Below are 27,500 nucleotides of genomic sequence, written 5' to 3'. Positions count from 1 at the left end.
TTTCTCAACAAGATGAACATACTTTTTAAGCAAACTTTTTCCATTCATAATCTTTAAAAGTTCAACAGTAGGCTACTTGGTGAGGCTATATCCATATTCTTTAACAATCTGAAATCTTTCTGGTACTCTGATCAAAGATACTATTCCATTTTTTATCTCTCGCTCTCTCCCACACTGATAACAGAACAACATGTTTAATTGCCTCCGTAAGTTTGATTTTGTTTGAATTTTTGTGACATTCCTGCTCTCAACTGCCTGTATATAAGCTCATTATCTGTTGAATAAACTTTACTTGCATTCACTTAGCATCTCTGTTAATACCCAACAACAACCTTGCACATTTTCTCATAATGATAAACATACGATTCAAGCAACACTTGTCCATTCATAAAATTTAGAAGTTCTTTAGTAGACTACTTGGTGAGAATTAGATGGCGAGATAGGGTGAAGGATGATATGTAGAAAAGAGGTCTGGTGGAAAAGGATGCCTTTGATAGAAGGCATGGGAAAGGTCACATCAGGCATCCGACCCTTTGATGCAAGGATAACAATGGGGAAGAAGATCGAGAATGAGGCAGAGAATTAGATGGCGGGATAAGGTGAAGGATGATATGGAGAGAGGCAGTTTGGTGGAAGAGGACGCCTTTGATAGAAGGTAATGGAGAAGGCACATCGGGCATCCGACCCCTTAATGAAGGGATAAGGGCGGGAAAGACGATCGAGCAAGAGGGAGGCAGAGAATTAGATGGCGAGATAAGGTGAAGGATGATATGGAGAGAAGAGGTTTGGTGGAAGAGGACGCCTTTGATAGAAGGCATTGGAGAAGGCACATCAAGCATCTGACCCCTTAATGAAGGAATAACAGCGGAAAAGAAGGTTGATAGGGAGGCAGAAAATTAAATGGCAAAATAGTGTGAAGGATGATATGGAGAGAAGAGGTTTGGTGAAAGAGGGCACCTTTGATAGAAGGCATTGGAAAAGGTGCATTAAGCATCGGACTCCTTAATGAAGGAATAACAACGGAAAAGAAGATTGAAAGGGAGGCAAAGAATTAGATGGCAGAATAGTGTGAAGGATGATATGGAGAGAAGAGGTATGGTGGAAGAGGATGCCTTTGTGCATCAGGCAACTGACCCCTTAATGAAAGGATAACGGTGGGAAAGAAGATCGAGAGGGGGACACAGAATGAAGTGGCGAGATAAGATAAAGGATGATATGGAGAGAATAGGTTTGGTGGAAGAGGATGCCTTTGATAGAAGGCACTGGAGAGGGCGCATTAGGCAACCAACCCTTAATGAAAGTATAACAGTGGGAAAGAAGATGGAGAGGGAGGCAGAGAATTAGATGGCGGGATAAGGTGAAGAATGATATGGAGAGAAGAGGTATGGTGGAAGAGGATGCCTTTGTGCATCAGGCAACTGACCCCTTCATGAAAGGATAACGGTGGGAAAGAAGATCGAGAGGGAGGCAGAGAATTAGATGGCGAGATAAGGTGAAGGACGATATGGAGAGAAGAGGTTTGGTGGCAGAGGATGCCTTTGATAGAAGGCATTGGAGAGGGCGCATTAGGTAACCAACCCCTTAATGAAAGGATAACGGTGGGAAAGAAGATCGAGAGGGAGGCAGAGAATTAAATGGCGGGATAAGGTGAAGTATGACATGTAGAGAGGAAGTTTGGTGGGAGCCGATGCCTTTGATAGAAGGCATTGGAAAGATCCCATGGGGCAACCGACCCCTTAATGAAAGGATAACAGTGGGTGGGAAATATCGAGAGGGGGGCAGAAAATTAGATGGCAACATAAGGTGAAGGATGATATGGAGAGAAGAGGTTTAGTGAAAGAGGATGCCTTTGATAAAAGGCACGGGAGAAAGCGTATCCCTTAATGAAGGGATAACGACAGTAAAGAAGATCGAGAGGGAGGCAGAGAATTAAATGGCGAGATAAGGTGAAGGATGATATGGAGAGAAGAGGTTTGGTGGAAGCTGATACTTTTGATAGAAGGCATTGAAAACGTCGCATTGGGCAACCGACCCCAAAATGCAGGGATAACAGTGAAAGATGAAGACTCTACCTTGATTGTAGACAGCATCTGAACCTAAGCCTAAGCTCGTTGTTGACGAATTTGATGACTCTTGGTGTTTTCTGGAATTAGCATTTGTTGTGACCTGGGAGACGTGCACCACTGGAAATTGAACTGGAAAGTAGAAAAGAAAAAGACATGAAGGCGTTACGATAATAAATTACTACCATTTTTAAAATCAATTTACATTACAGACAGAATATGAAAAACAGTATGTATAGCCTCTGCACCATGGCCTTCCACTGTCTTGGATTAGAGTTCTATTGCTCCCTGGCTAGTACAGTGGTAACGTGTTTGCCTAGCATTCGCATGGCAGCAGATCGATCCGCGCCCGGAACCGTGCGTTTAAGCTGTTTACTGGGGAGGCCCCTGCTGTGGTAGGGCACCACAGTGGTGGGTTGGGCTTGCCCGGCAGACGTTCTGGTAAGCATCTATTCTGATGGAAGTGGAATTGAAACCAGATACCTTTAACTCGAGCATGCTGTTCTATCTTATTTCTCTCCTTCTTGTTTTCTTTTTAGTTTTTATAGTTTATAAATGAAATATATATTTTAATGTTGTCACTGTTATTAAAATATTTGATTTTGACTGTATTATATCTCTTGTAGTTTATTCATTTCCTTGTTTCCTTTCCGCACTGGGCTATTTTTCCCGGTTGGAGCTCTTGGGAGTATAGCATCTTGCCTTTCCAAATAGGGTAGTAGCTTAATTGGGAATGATAATACTAATATATAAAAAACAACAACAGCAACAACAACAAACAACAAATGCAGCCATTTCTAGTCATGTCGGGGGTATTGCCAGTTTAATCAACAAGCTGGCCACTGCTGAGTGGTGGTGATGGAAGATTTTTGTCTGAGAGAACACAGAAAACACACCTAGGATGAGTGTCCCTGACCAGTACAGCTTTGCTGATCATGGCGATACACAAACCTTTTCACCACGTTGAGGTATCGCCACTCAGATTAAACTTAATTATGAAAAATGAGAGAGAGAGAGAGAGAGAGAGAGAGAGAGAGAGAGAGAGAGAGAGAGAGAGAGAGAGAGAGAGAGAGAGAGACTTTTTAGTCCATCCTCAGAGACTCCATTTGCCCTTGGATAGAGCGAATCAGTTTAGATGTTTAGGGAGTTTTTATGATCTTGTCTAACTTATTCTAGAATTAGTTTACCGTGTTACTGTTTACTACATCCGCTGGAAGTCTGTTCCACGTAGTTGTTATTTTGTATGCAAAGAAATCCTCACACTGAGTGGTGTATTTTTTCAATTAGAGTTCGTATACGCTACCTCTGGAATGATTTGTGCAAAGCGTGAATAGATTCTTGTAGTCTAAATTTGTTATTCCTTGGATAATTTTAAATGCCTCTATTAGCTGTCCCCATAGTTGTGGATTTTGTTAGGGAATTCAGAAGGGCTGTATTTGAAGATGCACTCGTCATGATATTTTTGATGAAAGTTAAGTTTTCATGCACCGAACGACGAGAGAGAGAGAGAGAGAGAGAGAGAGAGAGAGAGAGAGAGAGAGAGAGAGAGAGAGAGAGAGAGAGAGAGGCAAGCAAAATGTGTCTTTGAGTCAAGATCTTGCTACGCATGAGAGGAAACAGCAGACCCTTGTAAAACTTGCTGAGGTAATAAAGATATGCTGGAAGTACAGATGAGAGAGAGAGAGAGAGAGAGAGAGAGAGAGAGAGAGAGAGAGAGAGAGAGAGAGAGAGAGAGAGAGAGCCCTCAAGCCATACAAAATCTGGAAGGGAAGTCCGCTGACGGGTTTAACCTTAGTGTGAAGAAAACCCACAATACCAAACATGTCGACTAGGCACATCTCTGAGTTCCAAGAGTTCAAAACTTCACTTGTTTATTTGTTTCTGAGATGTCTAGCACTAGCTCTGATTACCAGGTCATGGCTACTGGCACTGACTGTTCAATAAATTCCTTCATTTATATTCAGGTTAGGAAGAATATTACCTCCGCCAACGAAGTTAGGAGGAGGTTAAATTTTCGCCCTTGTTTGTCCCTTTGTTCTTTTGTAAACAACTTCATTTCCACAATCTTACTCATATAAAGTAGTGAAATTTTCAGGGATTAATTGTTTTGTTGAGACGTGGACATGATTCAATTTTGAAAGTCCTAGGTTAAAGGACATAGTCAAAGGTCAAGGTCAAAGTCAAGACCGAGAAAAATGTCGTTTGTGTGAACAACTTCCTAGCCATAATTTTACCCACAGAGTAGTGAAAATTTCAGGGATTAATTGTTATGTTGAGACCTGTTAGTGATTCAATTTTGAAAGTCCTAGGTCAAAGGTCAAGGTAAAGGCCGACCAAATTAACACTAACCCCAAGTTCGCACATGGTTGTCACACAGACTTCAAATCCACCTACGGTCTAAATTGAATTCAGGGAAAGGCAAGATGGTTTCGAGAAATAAGCTGACGTGGCGGAGGTCTGTCCTTTCAGAGTGCTTACCTAGTTGTTGTTGTTGTTATTATTATTATTATTATTATTATTACAAGCGAAGCTACAACCCTTGTTGGAAAAGCAGGATGCTATAACCCCTAGGGATCCAATAGGGAAAAATAACCTAGAGAGGAAAGGAAATAAGGAAATATATAAAATACAAGAGAAGTAATGAACAATCAAAATAAAATAATTCAAGAACAGTAACAAGATTAAAACAGATATCTAATATATAAACTATAAAAAAGAGACTTATGTCAGCCAGTTCAACCTAAAAACATTTGCTGCAAGTTTGAATATTTGAAGTTCCCCCAATTTAAATGCCTGATTAGAAAGATCATTCCACAACTTGGTCACAGCTGGAATAAAGCTAAGAGAATATTAGTGCAGTATTGAGCCTTATGATGGAGAAAGTAAGTACTTAGAATTAACTGCATACCAAGTACCACCTACAGGATGGTACAGTCTGGGAAGATCTGAATGCAAAGGATTGTCAGAATTATGGAAAAAATCCTATACAACATGCATGAAGAACTGGCTGAACGACGGTGTCAGAGACTAATACCTAAATCAGGGAAAAAAAAATTTAATAGACCACAAGTTTTCCTACAGCAAATTAATTTTAGAGTCACCATCATGTGTTAAAGAACTAATAAGAAAATACCTAATTACGTTTGTTACCTTAGTTAATCATCATGACCACAAAGGAAACAGTTTTCTTATTAAGGAAGTGGCAGATGAAAATAAAAATGATTTGTAATATAATAAATTAAATAAATAAATAAATAAATAAATAAATCAGACCTGGTGAGGCTATTAATCCAAGTTCTCTTGCTTGAGGGTAATTATCTTATTTCTCTTCTTGTGTTTTGAAGTGTTTATAGTTTATATATTAAAGATCTAATTAAATATTGTCACTGTTCTTAAAATATTTTGTTTTGATTATTTATTACTTCTTTTGTAGCTTGTTTATTTACTTATTTCCTTTCCTCACTGGGCTATTTTTCCCTGTTGGGGCCCTTGGGCTTATAGCATCTTGCTTTTCCAACTAGTGTTGTAGCTTGGCTTGTATTAATAATAATAATAATAATAATAATAATAATGGTAATAATAATAATGATAAAAATAATAATAATGATAATAATAATAATAATAGTGATAAGCAAATTGCAGTAGAAATACTGGTAGTTTATAAACGTCATTCGTTTCATGAAACCCTACCTATCATGGAAAAGTCCATGAAAAGTGCATCTTCAAATACCGCCCCTTATTTTCCCTAACAATCCATATGTCGGTATTGTTCTACAGAACCGAGTATGTAACTTGAAAAAATTTCGTCGTCAGCACATTTTTTTTTCTCAAAGTACCGGGCCCTTATATTCCCTAACAAACCTTATGTCGGTGTTGTTGGGCAGAAACTTACGGTCTATTAAATTTCTTATTCCTGATCTAGATATTAATCTTTGGCACCGTCGTTCAATTAGTTCATTATGCATGCTGCATAAGATTTTTCATAACTCTGACCATCCTTTACATTTAAATCTTCCTGGACAATTCTATCCTGTTCGTAATACTAGGTATTCAGTTAATTCTAATAGCCAGGCCTTCTCCATCATGAGGCTCAATACTACACAGTATTCTAGAAGTTTTATTCCAGCTGTGACCAAGTTGTGGAATGATCTTCCTAATCGGGTAGTTGAATCAGTAGAACTTCAAAAGTTCAAAGTTGGAGCAAATGTTTTTATGTTGAACAGGCTGACATAAGTCTTTTTTATAGTTTATATGACATATCTGTTTTGACGTTGTTACTGTTTGTAGAAAGGTTTATTGTTACTTTGTTCTCATCATTTATCTATTTCCTTATTTCCTTTCCTCACTGGGCTACTTTTCCCAGTTGGAGCCCTTGGGTTTATAGCATCTTGGTTTTCCAACTAAGGTTGTAGCTTGGCTAATAATAATAATAATAATAATAATAATAATAATATAAAACTAATTATGTAACTTGATACAAATTTGGATGTACGAAAAAATTTTCCCCCCAAAGTAATCATGAAATCGTATGAAAACAGAGCCTTAACAATAAAAAAACTATAAAACCTACAATTATAAAGTACAAGAATTACAATGAAATTTCTATTTGACAAATATTCAGACGTAAGAGTTTTTTCCCCAAAGTACCATGAAATTGTACGATACACAGAGCCTTCAAAAAAGGAAAAAAAAAAAAAAAGAAAGAAAGAAAGAAACCAACACCAACAACTGTAAAACCTACAATTATAAAGTACATGACTTGCAATGAATATTTTATTTGACTTATGTAATTTGAAAAAAAATTCAGACCTAAGAAATTTTTTGCAAAGTAGCCACGAAATAGTATGAAAAAACAACCTTGAAAAAAACTATAACATCTACAACTATAAAGTACAAGAATTGCAATGAAGTTTTCATTTTACTATGTAATTAAAAAAACAATTAGGATGTAAGCCTTAAAAAACATACAAAACATACAATTATAAAGTACAAAAATTGCCATGAAGTTGTTATTTGACTGTTATTAGAAAAAAATTCGGACGTAAGAATTTTTTTTTTTTGCAAGGTAGACATGGAATTGTACTAAAAGAAAGCCTTAAAAACATATAAAACCTACAATTATAAAGTACAAAAATTGCCATGAAGTTTCAATTTGACTATGCAATTAAAAAAATTCAGATGTAAGAATTTTTTCTCGAAAAGTAGCCATGAAATCCAACGATAAAACAGAGCCTTGAAAATAAAAACGTATAAAACATACAATTATACAGCAAAAAAGTCCAAAATAAATAAAAAAAAAATTAAAAAACTATAAACTAAAGTACAAAAACTCAAATGAAACTTCCATTCTTACATACCACCGATTTCCAGTCCCTTCATAAGAGTCCCGCCCTGGAAAGTTGGATTCTTGACTACATCAGTCATTGACTGAGCGAAAAACAGTCGAAAATAAATAAAAAAAAAAAAACGTCTAAAAACCTACAACTATAAAGTACAAAAACTCCAATTAAACTTCCATTTTTACATACCACCGATTTCCAGTCCCTTCATAAGAGTCCCGACCTGGAAAGTTGGATTTTTGACCACATCCGTCATTCACTGAGCAAAACCAGTCGAAAATAAATAAAAGCATCTAAACAACTAGAAACTATACATTACAAAAACTCCAATGAAACTTCCATTCTTACATACCACCGATTTCCAGTCCCTTCATAAGAGTCCCGCCCTGGAAAGTTGGATTCTTGACCACATCGGTCACCGACTGAGCAAAAAAAAAAATAGTAAATAAAAAACATCTAAAAAAATACAAACTATAAAGTACAAAAACTCCAATGAAACTTCCATTTTTACATACCACCGATTTCCAGTCCCTTCATAAGAGTCCCGCCCTGGAAAGTTGGATTCTTGACCACATCGGTCACCGACTGAGCAAAAAAAAAAATAGTAAATAAAAAACATCTAAAAAAATACAAACTATAAAGTACAAAAACTCCAATGAAACTTCCATTTTTACATACCACCGATTTCCAGTCCCTTCATAAGAGTCCCGCCCTGGAAAGTTGGATTCTTGACCACATCGGTCACCGACTGAGCAAAAAAAAAAATAGTAAATAAAAAACATCTAAAAAAATACAAACTATAAAGTACAAAAACTCCAATTAAACTTCCATTTTTACATACCACCGATTTCCATGCCCTTCGTAAAAGTTCCGCCCTGAAAAGTTGGATTATTGACCACATCGGTCACCCACTGAGCAAAAAACAGTAATAAATAAAAAACATCTAAAAAACTACAAACTATAAAGTACAAAAACTCCAATGAAACTTCCATTTTTACATACCACCGATTTCCAGGCCCTTCATAAGAGTCCCGCCCTGGAAAGTTGGATTCTTGACCACATCGGTCACCCACTGGACGTAGTGTTTCTTGTGGAATTCCACTTGGCGTTTCCTCTGCATCGGACTCTGCGATTCCTGGTAATAAGGAGACCCCTGGAACTTCATCTGTCTGATCTGCTGCTTTGTCCGCTGCAGTGCCACGTTGCTAACGAAGGATATCATAAAATGGCCTTTTCCTGGTTCCTCCTGTGAAGGCAGAAGAAGAAAACTAGAGAGAGCATCAAAACAACAATCTACCTTATATAGTTAAGAGCAAGTTTTTGGGTGCACACTGTATATATATATATATATATATATATATATATATATATATATATATATATATATATATATATACATATATATATATATATATATATATATTTATATATAAATATTTATATATATATATATATATATATATATATATATAAATATTTATATATATATATATATATATATATAAATATATATATATATATATATATATATATATATTTATATATAAATATGTATATATATATGTATATGTATATACATGTATATATATATATATATATATATATACATGTATATACATATACATATATATATATTTATATATAAATATGTATATATATATGTATATGTATATACATGTATATATATATATATATATATATATATACATGTATATACATATACATATATATATATTTATATATAAATATGTATATATATATGTATATGTATATACATGTATATATATATATATATATATATATATATATATATATATATATATATGTATGTATATATATAACTACAAATACCCGGTCTGTGCCTATCCCTTGGGAAGGGGGAGGAGTAGCCAACCCTTTTCAGAGGGGATACCCTGAGAGGTACACTCGAAAACTACAACTGCCCTGTTGTAGTTAGGAACGGGGGAGGGGTTGGGAAGTATTGAATCTGTGTGCCTGTGCGCCTGTGTGTGCGCATATCTATATATATTTTCAGCCATCATTTTTGATGGGTCACGTACACTAGTATTAAAGGAATAGGTTGAACCGTGTGTGCATGCATATCTATCTAAATACTTAACCATAATTTGTGACAGGTCGCGTACACTAGTATTAAAAGAATAGGTTGAACATGTGTGTAGATATCAATCTAAACATTTAGCCATCATTTTTTACTAGTCACTTACACTAGTATTAAAAGAATGGGTTGAATCTGTGTGTGGATATCTGTCTAAACATTTAGCCATCCTTTTTGACGGGCCTCATACACTAGTATTAAAAGAATAGGTTGAATCTGTGAGTGGATATCTATTTAAACATTTAGGCATCCTTTTTGACGGGTCGCGCACACTAGTGTTAAAAGAATAGGTTGAATCTGTGTGTCTGTCTATTTACCTAAGTATCTAGCCATTATTTTTGACGGGTCGTGTACACTAGTATTAAAAGAATAGGTTGAATCTGTGTGTGGATATCTATCTAAACATTTAGCCATCCTTTTTGACGGGCCTCATACACTAGTATTAAAAAAATAGGTTGAATCTGTGAGTGGATATCTATTTAAACATTTAGGCATCCTTTTTGACAGGTCGCGCACACTAGTGTTAAAAGAATAGGTTGAATCTGTGTGTCTGTCTATTTACCTAAGTATCTAGCCATTATTTTTGACGGGTCGTGTACACTAGTATTAAAAGAATAGGTTGAATCTGTGTGTGGATATCTATCTAAACATTTAGCCATCCTTTTTGACGGGCCTCATACACTAGTATTAAAAAAAATAGGTTGAATCTGTGTGTCTGTCCATTTATCTAAGTATCTAGTCATCATTTTTGGTGGGTCGCGTACACTAGTATTAAAAGAATAGGTTGAATCTGTGTGTGTGTGGATATTTATCTAAACATTTAGCCATCATTTTCGACGGGCCTCATACATTAGTATTAAAAGAATAGGTTGAATCTGTGTGTGGATATCTATCTAAACATTTAGCCATCCTTTTTGACGGGTTGCGGACACTAGTATTAAAAGTATAGGTTGAATCTGCGTGTGTGCATATCTATCTAAATATCTAGCCGCCATTTTTGACGGGTCGCCTACACTAGTATTAAAAGAATTTATAACTATCTAAAAGAGCTGGTTTTGGCAAGAAAAGCTTGAAAATCGTTCAAAGGACATTATAGGTAAATTTTTGCACTCCTAAGGCATCCTGACTCGGCGGCTAACAAGGCGAAGGTTCTCTAAGTACGTAGTCTGATGTGATTGAATTAAGGAACACTTAGTAGGTATCTGAATGATGACTCGGCACGGTCACATTGATGAATTGATTATAAAGTCCTCTATGGAAACAACTTACACATTTGTCTCATCATTGGCAATTTGAGCCCTCAGCAAACACTGGCTATTATACCCTAATCATAACAACTATCTAATTCTTTCTGGCCCTCCATATCCATCTAATTTCACCTAGCTCTCCTAAATATATACCCTTATTATTATTATTATTATTATTATTATTATTATTATTATTATTATTATTATTGCTAATATAAAATTTTATCATATGATTATTTAATTCATCATTGGCAATTTGAACCCTGAGCAAATACTGGGCTATTATCTCTTAATCATACCAACTATCCAACTCTTTCAAGTACTCTATGTTCTTCTACCTCCACTTAGCAGTCCTAAATATATACTCACTTCACTATTGTTATTATTATTATTGCTGTTGTTATAAAATTTGTTCACATAATTATTTAAATGGTCATATTAAATATCTATAGAGATACAAAGAGAGATTACCCTAATGAAACATCTTTAGACGTACTTCGACTACTTCACAAAAATTTTAGTGCATAATATCAAGGATAGATAAAGGTTTATAATTAGATGTGACCATATCATAAACCATTATGTAACTGCCAGAGTCTGAAAACCCTGATTACCACATCACTAACGATTAGGCCATTAAATCATAAATTACTACTTTTATCATCATTATTATTAGCCAAGTTAAAAGCCTAGTTTGAAAAATATGATACTAGAAGTCCAGTGGCTCCAACAGACAGAGAAGCATAGTGCGAAAAGGAAATCGGGAAATAATGAACAAATTATATATGAGAAATAATTAGAAAAATGATGATATATCAAATCAGTAACAACTTTAAAACACATCACTCTATAACTATGAAATGAGACTTATGTCAACGTGTTCAACAGAATAGCATTTGCCTCATGTTTGAGCTTCTGATTAGGTGTCTAGTATTGAGCATTATAATGGAGAAGGCATGAGTGTTAAAATTAAATGCATACCTATTATTACATGCAGGATGGTACAGTCTGGGAAAATCTGAATGCAAAGTATGGATAGAATTTTTTTGGGTACAAAAATAGATATCATTAAGAGTTCAGTTAAGCCAGGAAAGCCTGACTTTGCTCCAAGCACAATTAGAACACTAATATAATATATACAATGCTTCCTACAAGACTTTTCAACTGTGAAATCATCAAATGAGCTCTGTTTAGAGAAGCCACCAGCAGTAGACAATTACTATGTGATAGTAGACGTTAAAATCAAACTCTTTTGATACGTGTAATTCTCCAGCTCCAGATGACTGCCAGAATCCACAAACTGAAGCAGTTTCATGTGAAACTGATTTTAGCCCAAATTTAACTGAACTTATAAGAATTGATCTTTATTATTGTTACTTTGGCGTGTCATATAAATTTTCTAAGTGAATGAAAGCCTGAAGTTATCCATTTGGATGTAATAAGCAAAAATATACAGATTAAGTTAACACTAGTGTATAACTATAAGCCCCAAAAAGTCTTTGGCAGTGTTTTATAAACATAATAAACATTTTAATTAACACATGATTAATTATAACTAAGTTTAGTCTTTTAGATTTCCTATGTGCAACTGAGAATGAGAACATATTATTAAGAGTTTGTGATTCCGTTAAGTGTTTCATATGTACATAACATTACGATTCACTTCAGCTTGATATTAGTTTACATTATTGATAACCGATGTACTTGGGAAGATACAAACTGAAGCCCTACTTGCATACGAAATAATACAATCATCTGTCAATTATAGAGAACATAGAAGTAGAGAACGTAAGAGCAAGCTCAGCAAACTAAGATACTGTACTAGCCACCTGATTAGTACAGTGGTAACATGTTCGCCTAGCATTCGCATGGCAGCAAATCGTTCCCAGCTTGAGAGAATGAGCTTAATCTGTTTACTGGGGAAGCGCGTATACTAATTATGTAAGATAAGATGATGATTTAAAGGTGTCTGGTTTCAGTTCCAGTTTCATCAAAATAGATGATCACTAGAATAACAGCCAGTCAAGCCCAACCCCCTACTGTGGTTCCCAACCACAGCAGTGGCCTCCCCAATCTTCTTCTTCTTTGTCAACATCGACCCCACATAGAAGTGGGAAAAGATGTAGACAAAGAAGAAGGAGACTGGGGAGGCCACTGCTGTGGTTGGGAACCACAGTAGGGGGTTGGGCTTGACTGGCTGTTATTCTAGTGATCATCTATTTTGATGAAACTGAAACTGAAACCAGACACCTTTAAATCCTCATCTTATCTTACACAATTAGTATACACGCCCTGTCAAAAATGATAGCTAAATATTCAACCCTTCCCACTCCAACACCTTTTCCTAGCTACAACCCGCTGGTTTGGCAATTTTTGGGAGATTGCGGTTTCCATCTGTACCTCTTAGGGTACCACCTCTCGCCAGGGCTTGAATACCGCTTCTCCCCCACCCGACGGACAGGGAAAGCCTGAGTAGTCATACGTCTGACAATGCCACACACCGTGACAGGAGAGAAATATATTTATATAATAGTCACAGACATCAAGTATTTTTGCTCTTATAAAAATTTTGTGGAATTGATTAAAAGTCAAGGTTAACGTGCACCACTGCATACTCTTTGTCACATCAAAATAGGAGTTTCAAGATTAGGATTAAAATGAATTATCCTAAATTTCAGTCCTATAGCAGATCAAGTCAGAATTGGATATAGATCAAGATAAGACTTAAATCACCCTAAGTTTAATTGCTTAACAATAAGACTGACCTGTTCTCTCCAGTTTCCAGGCCTGGGTGTAGGCTGACTTCTAGGAATAGATGGCGTCCATATAGATGGCGCCGGGGTTCCTTTCCTCTTGTTAACCACCACATTGACAACTGCGAAGAGGCTGGATCTCCTCGCACTCTCGTCCATGGAGGCGCTCCTCACCAAGTTCCACTGATCCGTCATAGATTTTGACCTGGTTTGCATGGGCACGCATTCCCTGTGTTGTTTATTTTTCAGAGCCGACTTGGCAGGCGACGTCGGTCGGTTCAGTTTTGGCGTCTGGTTATCGGCGATCTGAGTCCAGCCTGGCACATTGCCGTTAGCCTCTGGAGTCAAGATGGTATCTTGAGTAGACATACTGCTCATGGATTCATCCCTCTGGTTGATGATATTGAGATTGTTAAAATTGCTATGCTGGCGGTGTTCACTCATAATTTCATCATTGTCCTCTCTGATTTCGGGCACAACAAGCTTGCGAGTAGGTATCTGGCTGTACTTAACAGGTGGGAGTTCCTCCTCTGAATCCCTGCGAAACGAAAGCTTGAAGTTGACGAGTTTCTTCTTCTTGTTTGGTGGATTCGGAAGTCGAGAATGCGACTGCCTGATGTGTCTGTGGGTTAAGGGTTCTAGATACAGGTCCTCGAGGTCCTCTCTGGTCACGTGAGGATCCATGGTGATTACTTACACTTAGACAGATGAGATAATGTTGTCCTAGAAGTTAGTAAAATCACTTCTGGCTATTCATCATCTTTTCAATAGGTGGGCTGTTTGGGAATTTATATCTGGTGTCATTTCATTTAGATGCTGAATTACACCTAATCACTTACAGTATCTATTAATTCCTCAAGAGGTCTGAGGCTGAACGAAATCTGCAAAAGTACAATAAATAATAAAATGATAGACAATCATATCAATACATAGAAATTACACAAACTCGTGTAAAAATATCGTTGCAAAATATTGCATACATAACAATAGGGAATATGTAAATATAATGAAATAAGAATGTTAAAGAAGCAAAAACCTACAAGGAGAATTAAAAGGAGGAAATCATGGGAATTGCAAAGTTAAGCTAAAAATGACCAAAGGTGAAAAAGAAGCCATAAGAAAGTACCAAACTTTCCGAGAAAATTTTTAAATAGGAACTAACGTTGCATGAAGGTCACACACAGGGATTCATGCTCTCTAGATGATGAAATAATAAAAAAACAATGTATTATAATATAATCAAATGTACAGTTGGACACTGGAATTCATGTCAAACGATACTGCGCTGCGAGTACCTGCGGGTAGTTCCGCCCACCACCCACGCCATATCTTTCTCTACTACTGTATATGTTTGGTTACTCACAGCGCAGTAAGGGTGTGGCAGAGTGCACTTTCTAGAGGGAGGTGTGCCAAGGATTATTGCACCCAACTGTACCTTATTAGTGCTTCTCATTTATCATATATTAATCAAATTCTGTGGAGTCTCGTTAGCCATGTGAATGTACCGTAGATCTGATCTGTTGGAAGCTAGCGATGGGAATGTACCATAGAATTGTTCTGTTGGAAGTTAGCCATGTGAATGTTACGTAGAAGAGTTCTGTTGGAAGTTAGCCATGTGAATGTACCGTACAAATGTTCAGTTAGAAGCTAGCCATGTGAATGTACCGTAGAATTGTTCTGTTAGAAGCTAGCCATGTGAATGTACCATAGATCTGTTCTGTTGGAAGCTAGCCATGAAAATGTACCGTAGAATTGTTCTGTTGGAAGTTAGCCATGTAAATGTACCGTAGAATTGTTCTCTTGGAAGTTAGTCATGTATATGTACCGTAGAATTGTTCTCTTGAAAGTTAGCCATGTAAATGTACCGTAGAATTGTTCTGTTGGAAGTTAGCCATGTAAATGTACCGTAGAATTGTTCTGTTGGAAGTTAGCCTTGCGAATGTACCGTAGAATTGTTCTGTTGGAAGCTAGACATGTGAATATGCCATAGAATTGTTCTGTTGGAAGCTAGACATGTGAATATGCCATAGAATTCTTCTGTTGGAAGTTAGCCACGTGAATGTACCGTAGAATTGTTCAGTTGGAAGCTAGCTCCGTGAATGTACCGTAACATTGTTCTGTTGGAAGCTAGTGATGTAAATATACCGTAGAATTGTTCTGTTGGAAGTTTACCACGTGAATGTACCGTAGAATTGTTCTCTTGGAAGTTAGCTATGTGAATGTACCGTAGAATTGTTCTCTTGGAAGTTACCCATATGAATGTACCATAGAATTGTTCTGTTGGAAGTTAGCCACGTGAATGTTCCGTAGAATTGTTCTCTTGGAAGTTAGCTACGTGAATGTACCGTAGAATTGTTCTCTTGGAAGTTAGCCATATGAATGTACCATAGAATTGTTCTGTTGGAAGTTAGCCACGTGAATGTTCCGTAGAATTGTTCTCTTGGAAGTTAGCTACGTGAATGTACCGTAGAATTGTTCTCTTGGAAGTTAGCCATATGAATGTACCATAGAATTGTTCTGTTGGAAGTTAGCCACGTGAATGTTCCGTAGAATTGTTCTCTTGGAAGTTAGCTACGTGAATGTACCGTAGAATTGTTCTCTTGGAAGTTAGCCATATGAATGTACCATAGAATTGTTCTGTTGGAATTTAGCCACGTGAATGTACCGTATAATTGTTCTGTTTAAAGTTAGCTATGTAAATGTACCGTAGAATTATTCTCTTGGAAGTTAGCCTTGCGAATGTACCGCAGAATTGTTCTCTTGGAAGTTAGCCATGTAAATGTACCGTAAAATTGTTTTGTTGGAAGTTAGCCTTGCGAATGTACCGTAGAATTGTTCTGTTGGAAGCTAGTCATGTGAATATGCCATAGAATTGTTCTGTTGGAAGTTAGTCAGGTGAATGTACCGTAGAATTGTGCTGTTGGAAGCTAGCCATGTGAATGTACCGTAGAATTGTGCTGCTGGAAGCTAGCCATGTGAATGTACCGTAGAATTGCTTTGTTGGAAGTTAGCCTTGCGAATGTACCGTAGAATTGTTCTGTTGGAAGCTAGTCATGTGAATATGCCATAGAATTGTTCTGTTGGAAGTTAGTCAGGTGAATGTACCGTAGAATTGTTTTGTTGGAAGTTAGCCTTGCGAATGTACCGTAGAATTGTTCTCTTGGAAGCTAGTCATGTGAATATGCCATAGAATTGTTCTGCTGTAAGCTAGCCATGTAAATGTACCGTAGAATTGTTTTGTTGGAAGTTAGCCTTGCGAATGTATCGTAGAATTGTTCTGTTGGAAGCTAGTCATGTGAATATGCCATAGAATTGTTCTGTTGGAAGTTAGTCAGGTGAATATACCGTAGAATTGTGCTGTTGGAAGCTAGCCATGTGAATGTACCGTAGAATTGTGCTGCTGGAAGCTAGCCACGTGAATGTACCATAGAATTGTTCTGTTGGAAGTTAGCCACGTGAATGTACCATAGAATTGTTCTGTTGGAAATTAGCCACGTGAATGTACCGTAGAATTGTTCTGTTGGAAGTTAGCCATGTAAATGTACCGTAGATCTGTTCTGTTGGAAGTTAGCCATGTAAATGTACCGTAGAATTGTTCTTTTGGAAGTTAGCTATGAGAATATACCGTAGAATTTTTCTGTTGGAAGTTAGCCATGTAAATGTACCATAGAATTGTTCTGTTGGAAGCTAGCCACGTGAATGTACCATAGAATTGTTCTGTTGGAAGTTAGCCAAGTAAATGTACCGTAGAATTGTTCTGTTGGAAGTTAGCTATGTGAATGTACCGTAGAATTGTTCTGTTGGAAGCTAGCCACGCGAAGGTGACACAGAATTGTTCTGTTGGAAGCTAGCCAAGTAAATGTACCGTAGAATTGTGCTGTTGGAAGCTAGCCATGTAAATGTACCGAAGATCTGTTCTGTTGGAACTAGCCATGTGAATGTACCGTAGAATTGTTTTGTTGGAAGCTAGCCATGTGAATGTACTGTAGATCTGTTCTATTGGAAGTTAACCATGTAAATGTACCGTAGAATTGTTCTCTTGGAAGTTACCTATGAGAATGTACCGTAGAATTGTTCTGTTGCAAGTTAGCCATGTGAATGTACCGTAGAATTGTTCAGTTGGAAGCTAGCCACGTGAATGTGACACAGAATTGTTCTGTTGGAAGCTAGCCAAGTAAATGTACCGTAGAATTGTGCTATTGGAAGCTAGCCATGTGAATGTACCGTAGATCTGTTCTGTTGGAAGTTAGTAATATGAATTTACCATAGAATTGTTCTGTTGGAAGTTAGCCATGTGAATGTACCAGAGAATTGTTCTGTTGGAAGCTAGCCACGTGAAATGTACCATAGAATTGTTCTGTTGGAAGTTAGCCAAGTGAATGTACCGTAGAATTGTTCTGTTGGAATTTAGCTATGTGAATGTACCGTAGAAATGTTCTCTAGGAAAGTAGCCATGTAAATGTACCGTAGAATTGTTCTGTTGGAAGCTAGCCAAGTAAATGTACCGTAGAATTGTGCTGTTGGAAGCTAGCCATGTGAATGTACCATAGATCTGTTCTGTTGGAGGTAGTAATGTGAATTTACCATAGAATTGTTCTGTTGGAAGTTAGCCATGTGAATGTACCGTAGAATTGTTCTTTTGGAAGCTAGCCATGTGAATGTACCGTAGAATTGTTCTGTTGGAAGCTAGCCATGTGAATATACCATAGAATTGTTCTGTTGAAAGCTAGCCACGTGAATGTACCGTAGAATTGTTCTGTTGGAAGTTAGCCACGTGAATGTACCGTAGAATTGTTCTCTTGGAAGTTAGCCACGTGAATGTACCGTAGAATTATTCTGTTGGAAGTTAGCCATGTGAATGTATCGTAAAATTGTTCTCTTGGAAGTTAGCCATGTGAATGTACCGTAGAATTGTTCTGTTGGAAGTTAGCCATGTGAATGTATCGTAGAATTGTTCTCTTGGAAGTTAGCCACGTGAATGTACCGTAGAATTGTTCTGTTGGAAGTTAACCATGTGAATGTACCGTAGAATTGTTCTGTTGAAAGTTAGCATTGTGAATGTATCGTAAAATTGTTCTGTTGGAAGTTAGCCACGTGAATGTATCGTAGAATTGTTCTCTTGAAAGTTAACCATGTGAATGTACCGTAGAATTGTTCTGTTGGAAGTTAGCCACGTGAATGTACCGTAGAATTGTTCTGTTGGAAGTTAGCCACGTGAATGTACCGTAGAATTGTTCTCTTGGAAGTTAGCCACGTGAATGTACCGTAGAATTATTCTGTTGGAAGTTAGCCATGTGAATGTATCGTAAAATTGTTCTCTTGGAAGTTAGCCATGTGAATGTACCGTAGAATTATTCTGTTGGAAGTTAGCCATGTGAATGTATCGTAGAATTGTTCTCTTGGAAGTTAGCCATGTGAATGTACCGTAGAATTGTTCTGTTGGAAGTTAGCCATGTGAATGTATCGTAGAATTGTTCTCTTGGAAGTTAGCCACGTGAATGTACCGTAGAATTATTCTGTTGGAAGTTAGCCATGTGAATGTATCGTAGAATTGTTCTCTTGGAAGTTAGCCACGTGAATGTACCGTAGAATTGTTCTCTTGGAAGTTGGTCATGTGAATGTACCGTAGAATTGTTCTGTTGGAAGTTAGCCATGTGAATGTACCGTAGAATTGTTCTGTTGGAAGTTAGCCAAGTAAATGTACCGTAGAATCGTTCTGTTGGAAGTTAGACACGTGAATGTACCGTATAATTGTTCTGTTGGAAGTTAACCATGTGAATGTACCGTAGAATTGTTCTGTTGGAAGTTAGCCACGTGAATGTATCGTAGAATTGTTCTGTTGGAAGTTAGCCACGTGAATGTATCGTAGAATTGTTCTCTTGGAAGTTAACCATGTGAATGTACCGTAGAATTGTTCTGTTGGAAGTTAGCCAAGTAAATGTACCGTAGAATTGTTCTGTTGGAAGTTAGCCACGTGAATGTACCGTAGAATTGTTCTGTTGGAAGTTAACCATGTGAATGTACCGTAGAATTGTTCTGTTGGAAGTTAGCCATGTGAATGTATCGTAGAATTGTTCTGTTGGAAGTTAGCCACGTGAATGTATCGTAGAATTGTTCTCTTGGAAGTTAATCATGTGAATGTACCGTAGAATTGTTCTGTTGGAAGTTAACCATTTGAATGTACCGTAGAATTGTTCTGTTGGAAGTTAGCCACGTGAATGTACCGTAGAATTGTTCTGTTGGAAGTTAGCCACGTGAATGTACTGTAGAATTGTTCCGTTGGAAGTTAGCCACGTGAATGTACCGTAGAATTGTTCTCTTGGAAGTTGGCCATGTGAATGTACCATAGAATTGTTCTGTTGGAAGTTAGCCACGTGAATGTACCGTAGAATTGTTCTGTTGGAAGTTAGCCACGTGAATGTACCGTAGAATTGTTCTCTTGGAAGTTGGCCATGTGAATGTACCATAGAATTGTTCTGTTGGAAGTTAGCCACGTAAATGTACCGTAGAATTGTTCTCTTGGAAGTTGGCCATGTGAATGTACCATAGAATTGTTCTGTTGGAAGTTAGCCACGTGAATGTACCGTAGAATTGTTCTCTTGGAAGTTGGCCATGTGAATGTACCGTAGAATTGTTCTGTTGGAAGTTAGCCATGTGAATGTACCGTAGAATTGTTCTGTTGGAAGTTAGCCATGTGAATGTATCGTAGAATTGTTCTCTTGGAAGTTAACCATGTGAATGTACCGTAGAATTGTTCTGTTGGAAGTTAGCCATGTGAATGTACCATAGAATTGTTCTCTTGGTAGTTAGCCACGTGAATGTACCGTAGAATTATTCTGTTGGAAGTTAGTCATGTGAATGTATCGTAAAATTGTTCTCTTGGAAGTTAGCCAAGTAAATGTACCGTAGAATTGTTCTGTTGGAAGTTAGCCACGTTAATGTACCGTAGAATTGTTCTCTTGGAAGTTGGCCATGTGAATGTACCATAGAATTGTTCTGTTGGAAGTTAGCCACGTGAATGTACCGTAGAATTGTTCTGTTGGAAGTTAGCCACGTGAATGTACCGTAGAATTATTCTCTTGGAAGTTAACCATGTGAATGTACCGTAGAATTGTTCTGTTGGAAGTTAGCCACGTGAATGTACCGTAGAATTGTTCTGTTGGAAGTTAGCCACGTGAATGTACCGTAGAATTATTCTCTTGGAAGTTAACCATGTGAATGTACCGTAGAATTGTTCTGTTGGAAGTTAGCCACGTGAATGTACCGTAGAATTGTTCTGTTGGAAGTTAGCCACGTGAATGTACCGTAGAATTGTTCTCTTGGAAGTTGGCCATGTGAATGTACCATAGAATTGTTCTGTTGGAAGTTAGCCACGTGAATGTACCGTAGAATTGTTCTCTTGGAAGTTGGCCATGTGAATGTACCATAGAATTGTTCTGTTGGAAGTTAGCCACGTGAATGTACCGTAAAATTGTTCTGTTGGAAGTTAGCCACGTGAATGTACCGTAGAATTGTTCTGTTGGAAGTTAGCCACGTGAATGTACCGTAGAATTATTCTCTTGGAAGTTAACCATGTGAATGTACCGTAGAATTGTTCTGTTGGAAGTTAGCCATGTGAATGTATCGTAGAATTGTGCTCTTGGAAGTTAGCCACGTGAATGTACCGTAGAATTGTTCTCTTGGAAGTTGGCCATGTGAATGTACCATAGAATTGTTCTGTTGGAAGTTAGCCACGTGAATGTACCGTAGAATTGTTCTCTTGGAAGTTGGCCATGTGAATGTACCATAGAATTGTTCTGTTGGAAGTTGGCCATGTGAATGTACCGTAGAATTGTTCTGTTGGAAGTTAGCCACGTGAATGTACCGTAGAATTGTTCTCTTGGAAGTTAGCCAAGTAAATGTACCGTAGAATTGTTCTGTTGGAAGTTAGCCACGTGAATGTACCGTAGAATTGTTCTCTTGGAAGTTGGCCATGTGAATGTACCATAGAATTGTTCTGTTGGAAGTTAGCCACGTGAATGTACCGTAGAATTGTTCTGTTGGAAGTTAGCCACGTGAATGTACCGTAGAATTATTCTCTTGGAAGTTAACCATGTGAATGTACCGTAGAATTGTTCTGTTGGAAGTTAGCCATGTGAATGTATCGTAGAATTGTTCTCTTGGAAGTTAGCCACGTGAATGTACCGTAGAATTGTTCTCTTGGAAGTTGGCCATGTGAATGTATCATAGAATTGTTCTTTTGGAAGTTAGCCACGTGAATGTACCGTAGAATTGTTCTCTTGGAAGTTGGCCATGTGAATGTACCATAGAATTGTTCTGTTGGAAGTTAGCCACGTGAATGTACCGTAGAATTGTTCTGTTGGAAGTTAGCCACGTGAATGTACCGTAGAATTGTTCTGTTGGAAGTTAGCCACGTGAATGTACCGTAGAATTGTTCTCTTGGAAGTTGGCCATGTGAATGTACCATAGATTTGTTCTGTTGGAAATTAGCCACGTGAATGTACCGTAGAATTGTTCTGTTGGAAGTTAGCCACGTGAATGTACCGTAGAATTGTTCTCTTGGAAGTTGGCCATGTGAATGTACCATAGAATTGTTCTGTTGGAAGTTAGCCACGTGAATGTACCGTAGAATTGTTCTCTTGGAAGTTGGCCATGTGAATGTACCATAGAATTGTTCTGTTGGAAGTTAACCATGTGAATGTACCGTAGAATTGTTCTGTTGGAAGTTAGCCACGTGAATGTACCGTAGAATTGTTCTCTTGGAAGTTGGCCATGTGAATGTACCATAGAATTGTTCTGTTGGAAGTTAGCCACGTGAATGTACCGTAGAATTGTTCTCTTGGAAGTTGGCCATGTGAATGTACCATAGAATTGTTCTGTTGTAAGTTAGCCACGTGAATGTACCGTAAAATTGTTCTGTTGGAAGTTGGCCATGTGAATGTACCATAGAATTGTTCTGTTGTAAGTTAGCCACGTGAATGTACCGTAGAATTGTTCTCTTGGAAGTTAACCATGTGAATGTACCGTAGAATTGTTCTGTCGGAAGTTAACCATGTGAATGTACCGTAGAATTGTTCTGTTGGAAGTTAGCCACGTGAATGTACCGTAGAATTGTTCTGTTGGAAGTTAGCCACGTGAATGTACCGTAGAATTGTTCTCTTGGAAGTTGGCCATGTGAATGTACCATAGAATTGTTCTGTTGGAAGTTAGCCACGTGAATGTACCGTAGAATTGTTCTCTTGGAAGTTGGCCATGTGAATGTACCATAGAATTGTTCTGTTGTAAGTTAGCCACGTGAATGTACCGTAAAATTGTTCTGTTGGAAGTTAGCCACGTGAATGTACCGTAGAATTGTTCTGTTGGAAGTTAGCCACGTGAATGTACCGTAAAATTGTTCTGTTGGAAGTTAGCCACGTGAATGTACCGTAGAATTGTTCTGTTGGAAGTTAGCCACGTGAATGTACCGTAGAATTGTTCTCTTGGAAGTTGGCCATGTGAATGTACCATAGAATTGTTCTGTTGTAAGTTAGCCACGTGAATGTACCGTAAAATTGTTCTGTTGGAAGTTAGCCACGTGAATGTACCGTAGAATTGTTCTGTTGGAAGTTAGCCACGTGAATGTACCGTAGAATTGTTCTCTTGGAAGTTGGCCATGTGAATGTACCATAGAATTGTTCTGTTGGAAGTTAGCCATGTGAATGTACCGTAAAATTGTTCTGTTGGAAGTTAGCCATGTGAATGTACCGTAAAATTGTTCTGTTGGAAGTTAGCCATGTGAATGTACCGTAAAATTGTTCTGTTGGAAGTTAGCCATGTGAATGTACCGTAAAATTGTTCTGTTGGAAGTTAGCCACGTGAATGTACCATAGAATTGTTCTGTTGGAAGTTAGCCACGTGAATGTACCGTAGAATTATTCTCTTGGAAATTAACCATGTGAATATACCGTAGAATTGTTCTGTTGAAAGTTAGCCATGTGAATGTATCGTAAAATTGTTCTGTTGGAAGTTAGCCACGTGAATGTACCGTAGAATTGTTCTGTTGGAAGTTAGCCACGTGAATGTACCGTAGAATTATTCTCTTGGAAGTTAACCATGTGAATATACCGTAGAATTGTTCTGTTGAAAGTTAGCCATGTGAATGTATAGTAGAATTGTTCTCTTGGAAGTTAACCATGTGAATATACCGTAGAATTGTTCTGTTGGAAGTTAGCCACGTGAATGTACCGTAGAATTGTTCTCTTGGAAGTTAGCCACGTGAATGTACCGTAGAATTATTCTGTTGGAAGTTAGCCATGTGAATGTATCGTAAAATTGTTCTCTTGGAAGTTAGCCAAGTAAATGTACCGTAGAATTGTTCTGTTGGAAGTTTGCCACGTGAATGTACCGTAGAATTGTTCTCTTGGAAGTTAGCCAAGTAAATGTACCGTAGAATTGTTCTGTTGGAAGTCAGCCACGTGAATGTACCGTAAAATTGTTCTCTTGGAAGTTAGCCAAGTAAATGTACCGTAGAATTGTTCTGTTGTAAGTTTGCCACGTGAATGTACCGTAGAATTGTTCTCTTGGAAGTTGGCCATGTGAATGTACCAAAGAATTGTTTTGTTGGAAGTTAGCCACGTGAATGTACCGTAGAATTGTTCTGTTGGAAGTTAGCCACGTGAATGTACCGTAGAATTGTTCTCTTGGAAGTCAGCCACGTGAATGTACCGTAAAATTGTTCTCTTGGAAGTTAGCCAAGTAAATGTACCGTAGAATTGTTCTGTTGGAAGTTAGCCATGTGAATGTATCGTAGAATTGTTCTCTTGGAAGTCAGCCACGTGAATGTACCGTAAAATTGTTCTCTTGGAAGTTAGCCAAGTAAATGTACCGTAAAATTGTTCTGTTGGAAGTTAGCCACGTGAATGTACCGTAGAATGGTTCTCTTGGAAGTTGGCCATGTGAAAGTACCATAGAATTGTTCGGTTGGAAGTTAGCCACGTGAATGTACCATAGAATTGTTCGGTTGGAAGCTAGCCACGTGAATGTACCGTAGAATTGTTCTGTTGGAAGTTAGCCACGTGAATGTACCGTAGAATTGTTCTGTTGGAAGGGTATGACATTATAACATAACAACAGCAAAGATAATTTCAATATAATTAACCAATAGTGGTGGATGGCTATAATGATAACAAAATAAATGTTAAAGAATAATCGATATATCATGGAAATGACATTGGAAATGGCCAGAAATAATCACTAATATTTAACCCTTTTACTGTCATTGGCGACTTAGTCAAAATTAAAAAAAATCTCTCTTTTAAAATCACGCAAACTATAAAATGTTATTCATCAGAAAGGGATTCAAGAGAGCTATCCAATAATAAACAAGGTAAAATTTGCGTTGTCTTGAAATATTTTGTTACATCAAAGGTTTCGTTGAATTCGCCACTGGCACTGAGAGGGTTAATGAGGAATATGCAAAGGAATTGCAATACATTGCCATTCAACTTTCATATTAGGGAGTTGGAGGCCAAAGAACTACACTGAGTTGATGAATTCACCACTGGGAATGAAAGGGTTAATGAGAAATATGCAAAGGAATTGTAATATGTTGCTATTCAACATTAATATTCCGGAGTTGGGGGTCAGAGTAAAGTACTACACTGAGTTTGGAAAAAAAAAAAGCTACAGAAAATTATATAAGTAATAAATTTCCAGTAAAGGCAGTTTCAAAATTTACAGCTTGTTCATTTAACCATAATATTTGAACTCAAAACTCATTATTTCCGATCATCATATGCAGTTCTTCGTACTAAGAGTAATCATAATACAATCCAAATTTTTTTTACCAAAAGTCTCGTTAAAAAAAAAAAAAAAAAATGGAAGGGGTAATGAGCAATAAAATAAACAATTAATCATTAATGTTTATCCTGTTTGTTTGAATGCAAAGCTAAATACTTCGTTATTTCATAATTAATTTTGCCAATATAAAAGCATTTGAATGCTTATTACTATCAATATACGACAAAAGAAAATTTCTGAGAGAGAGAGAGAGAGAGAGAGAGAGAGAGAGAGAGAGAGAGAGAGAGAGAGAGAGAGAGAGAGATTGCAATTTTGAATTTTGGATAAAAAAAAATCACCGGGGACTTGGGACCCATTTAACACCCTAGTAAAACTTTATCTGGAGCCTTGGAGGTCTCAGAAAAAAAGAACAAAGAGAGAGAGAGAGAGAGAGAGAGAGAGAGAGAGAGAGAGAGAGAGAGAGAGAGAGAGAGAGAGAGAGAGAGAAATGATTCTCTTGAATGAGAAAGGATCATCTGTGATATGAGAGAGAGAGAGAGAGAGAGAGAGAGAGAGAGAGAGAGAGAGAGAGAGAGAGACGTAATGTGTACAACCAACAAATTTTGAGCTCTCAACTTGATATTGATAGAAATCTTGCTACTGACGTCACATGGATTGATTCATTGGACGAATATGACAACGGAAAAATTGTTTTAACTTGACTCTTCGTCCAGAGCACATAACAAAAAAGTACATACGAACTTAGACAGTAGCTGGAAGACCCAGACCTACATGGCTGAGGACTATGGAGTGCGAAATGGAGAAAGTAATTGTTCTAGCTGGATTTTTCGTCCAGAACACATAACAAAAAGTACATACGAACTTAGAAAGTAGCTGGAGTAATATTATTGCCTAGAAGAGTTGGAAGACCCAGACCTAAATGGCTGAGGACTATGGAGCGCGAAGTAGGAGATGATGAATGGAGAAGTATTGAATTAAAAGCTCAAGACAGAGACAACTGGAGAAATCTAACCAAGGCCCTTTGCGAAACTAGGCGTAGGAGGAGATGGTGATGATGATACAAGGCACTAGAAGAGTTGGAAGACCAGACCTACATGGCTGAGGACCATGAAGGGCGAAGTTGGATAATGAATGGAGAAGTATTGAACTAAAAGCCCAAGATAGAGACGACTGGCGAAATTTAACCGAGGCCGTTTTCGTCAATAGGTGTAGATGATGATGATGATGATGAATTGGTAAATTTCTTGCCTGGTGATCGCCAGATTCAAACTAGTTAGTTCCTTTAGTCGTTGCAACCTCACCATCCTTGTGAGCTAAAGAATGGGGGGGGGGGAGACTACAGGTTTCTCTGCTGAGTCTTCAGCAGCCATTACCTGATTCTCCCTGGTCCTATCTTGGGTGGAGAGGGGGCTTGGACGCTCATCATATGTATATATGATCAGTCTCTAGGGCATTGTCCTGCTTGATTGGGCAATGTCCCTCTCCCTTGCCTCTGCCATTCATGAGCGACCTTTAAACCTTTAATGACCGTAAAATTAAGTTTATTGATCGTTGTTATATAATAGATTTCTTAATTAGATTGTAAGATGATTAAATATCAAATGAAAACATATTTTTTCAGTTTATGCAATAATTACAAAACAAATTCATTTATTGATGATTACAATTTATATTTTCCCTCTTTCATTTTATGAAAATATACGAAATCTTCAATGTAAATTGCAAAAGCATGACGTCACAGTCAATTATAATAAATGTCACTTAACTAATTATATGAAAATTGAAATAATTACCACACACACAAACAACAACAATAACAACGACTAATGTAACCGTTTATAGTCCACTGCAGGCCAAGGGCCTCAGATATGTATTTATTCATGTCGGATTTGGCCAGTTTTCATCACCATACTGGCCAGTGCGGATTGGTGATGGTGGGAGATTTTTGTCTGATAGCTTAAATCAAACCAACCTTGTATGGATGGCCCTGGACTAGTACAGCTTTGCTGATCATGGCGATACACAAACCTTTTCGCCAGTTAAGGTATCCTTACTCAGAAATATATATATATATATATATATATATATATATATATATATATATATATATATATATATATATATATACACACGGTATATTAAATATATATATATATATATATATATATATATACTGTATACATATAAATATATATATATATATA

General features: G+C 37.3%; 1 protein-coding gene across 5 annotated transcripts in view; it reads right to left on the bottom strand.

Moving 5' to 3' along the window:
• Window positions 1–27,500, bottom strand: part of LOC137650901 (uncharacterized) — a 303,393-nt gene that overhangs the window by 16,428 nt on the left and 259,465 nt on the right. For 3 of the 5 annotated variants that reach the window (XM_068384050.1, XM_068384060.1, XM_068384053.1), the window contains exons 2-4: window positions 13,531–14,399; window positions 8,405–8,648; window positions 2,073–2,195 (exon numbers count right to left, since the gene is read on the bottom strand). In XM_068384050.1, the coding sequence (XP_068240151.1) occupies window positions 2,073–2,195; window positions 8,405–8,648; window positions 13,531–14,202 (1,039 nt within the window). In that variant the 5' untranslated portion in view covers window positions 14,203–14,399. Of the gene's footprint in view, window positions 1–2,072; window positions 2,196–8,404; window positions 8,649–13,530; window positions 14,400–26,669; window positions 26,807–27,500 lie in introns of those variants that run through there. The other 2 variants (XM_068384058.1, XM_068384064.1) reach the window with 2 other exon arrangements.

This window comes from Palaemon carinicauda, chromosome 1, assembly GCF_036898095.1.
Source record: "Palaemon carinicauda isolate YSFRI2023 chromosome 1, ASM3689809v2, whole genome shotgun sequence".
In the NCBI taxonomy this organism is placed as follows: domain Eukaryota; kingdom Metazoa; phylum Arthropoda; class Malacostraca; order Decapoda; family Palaemonidae; genus Palaemon; species Palaemon carinicauda.
This window is presented reverse-complemented; position numbering and strand designations above follow the sequence as displayed.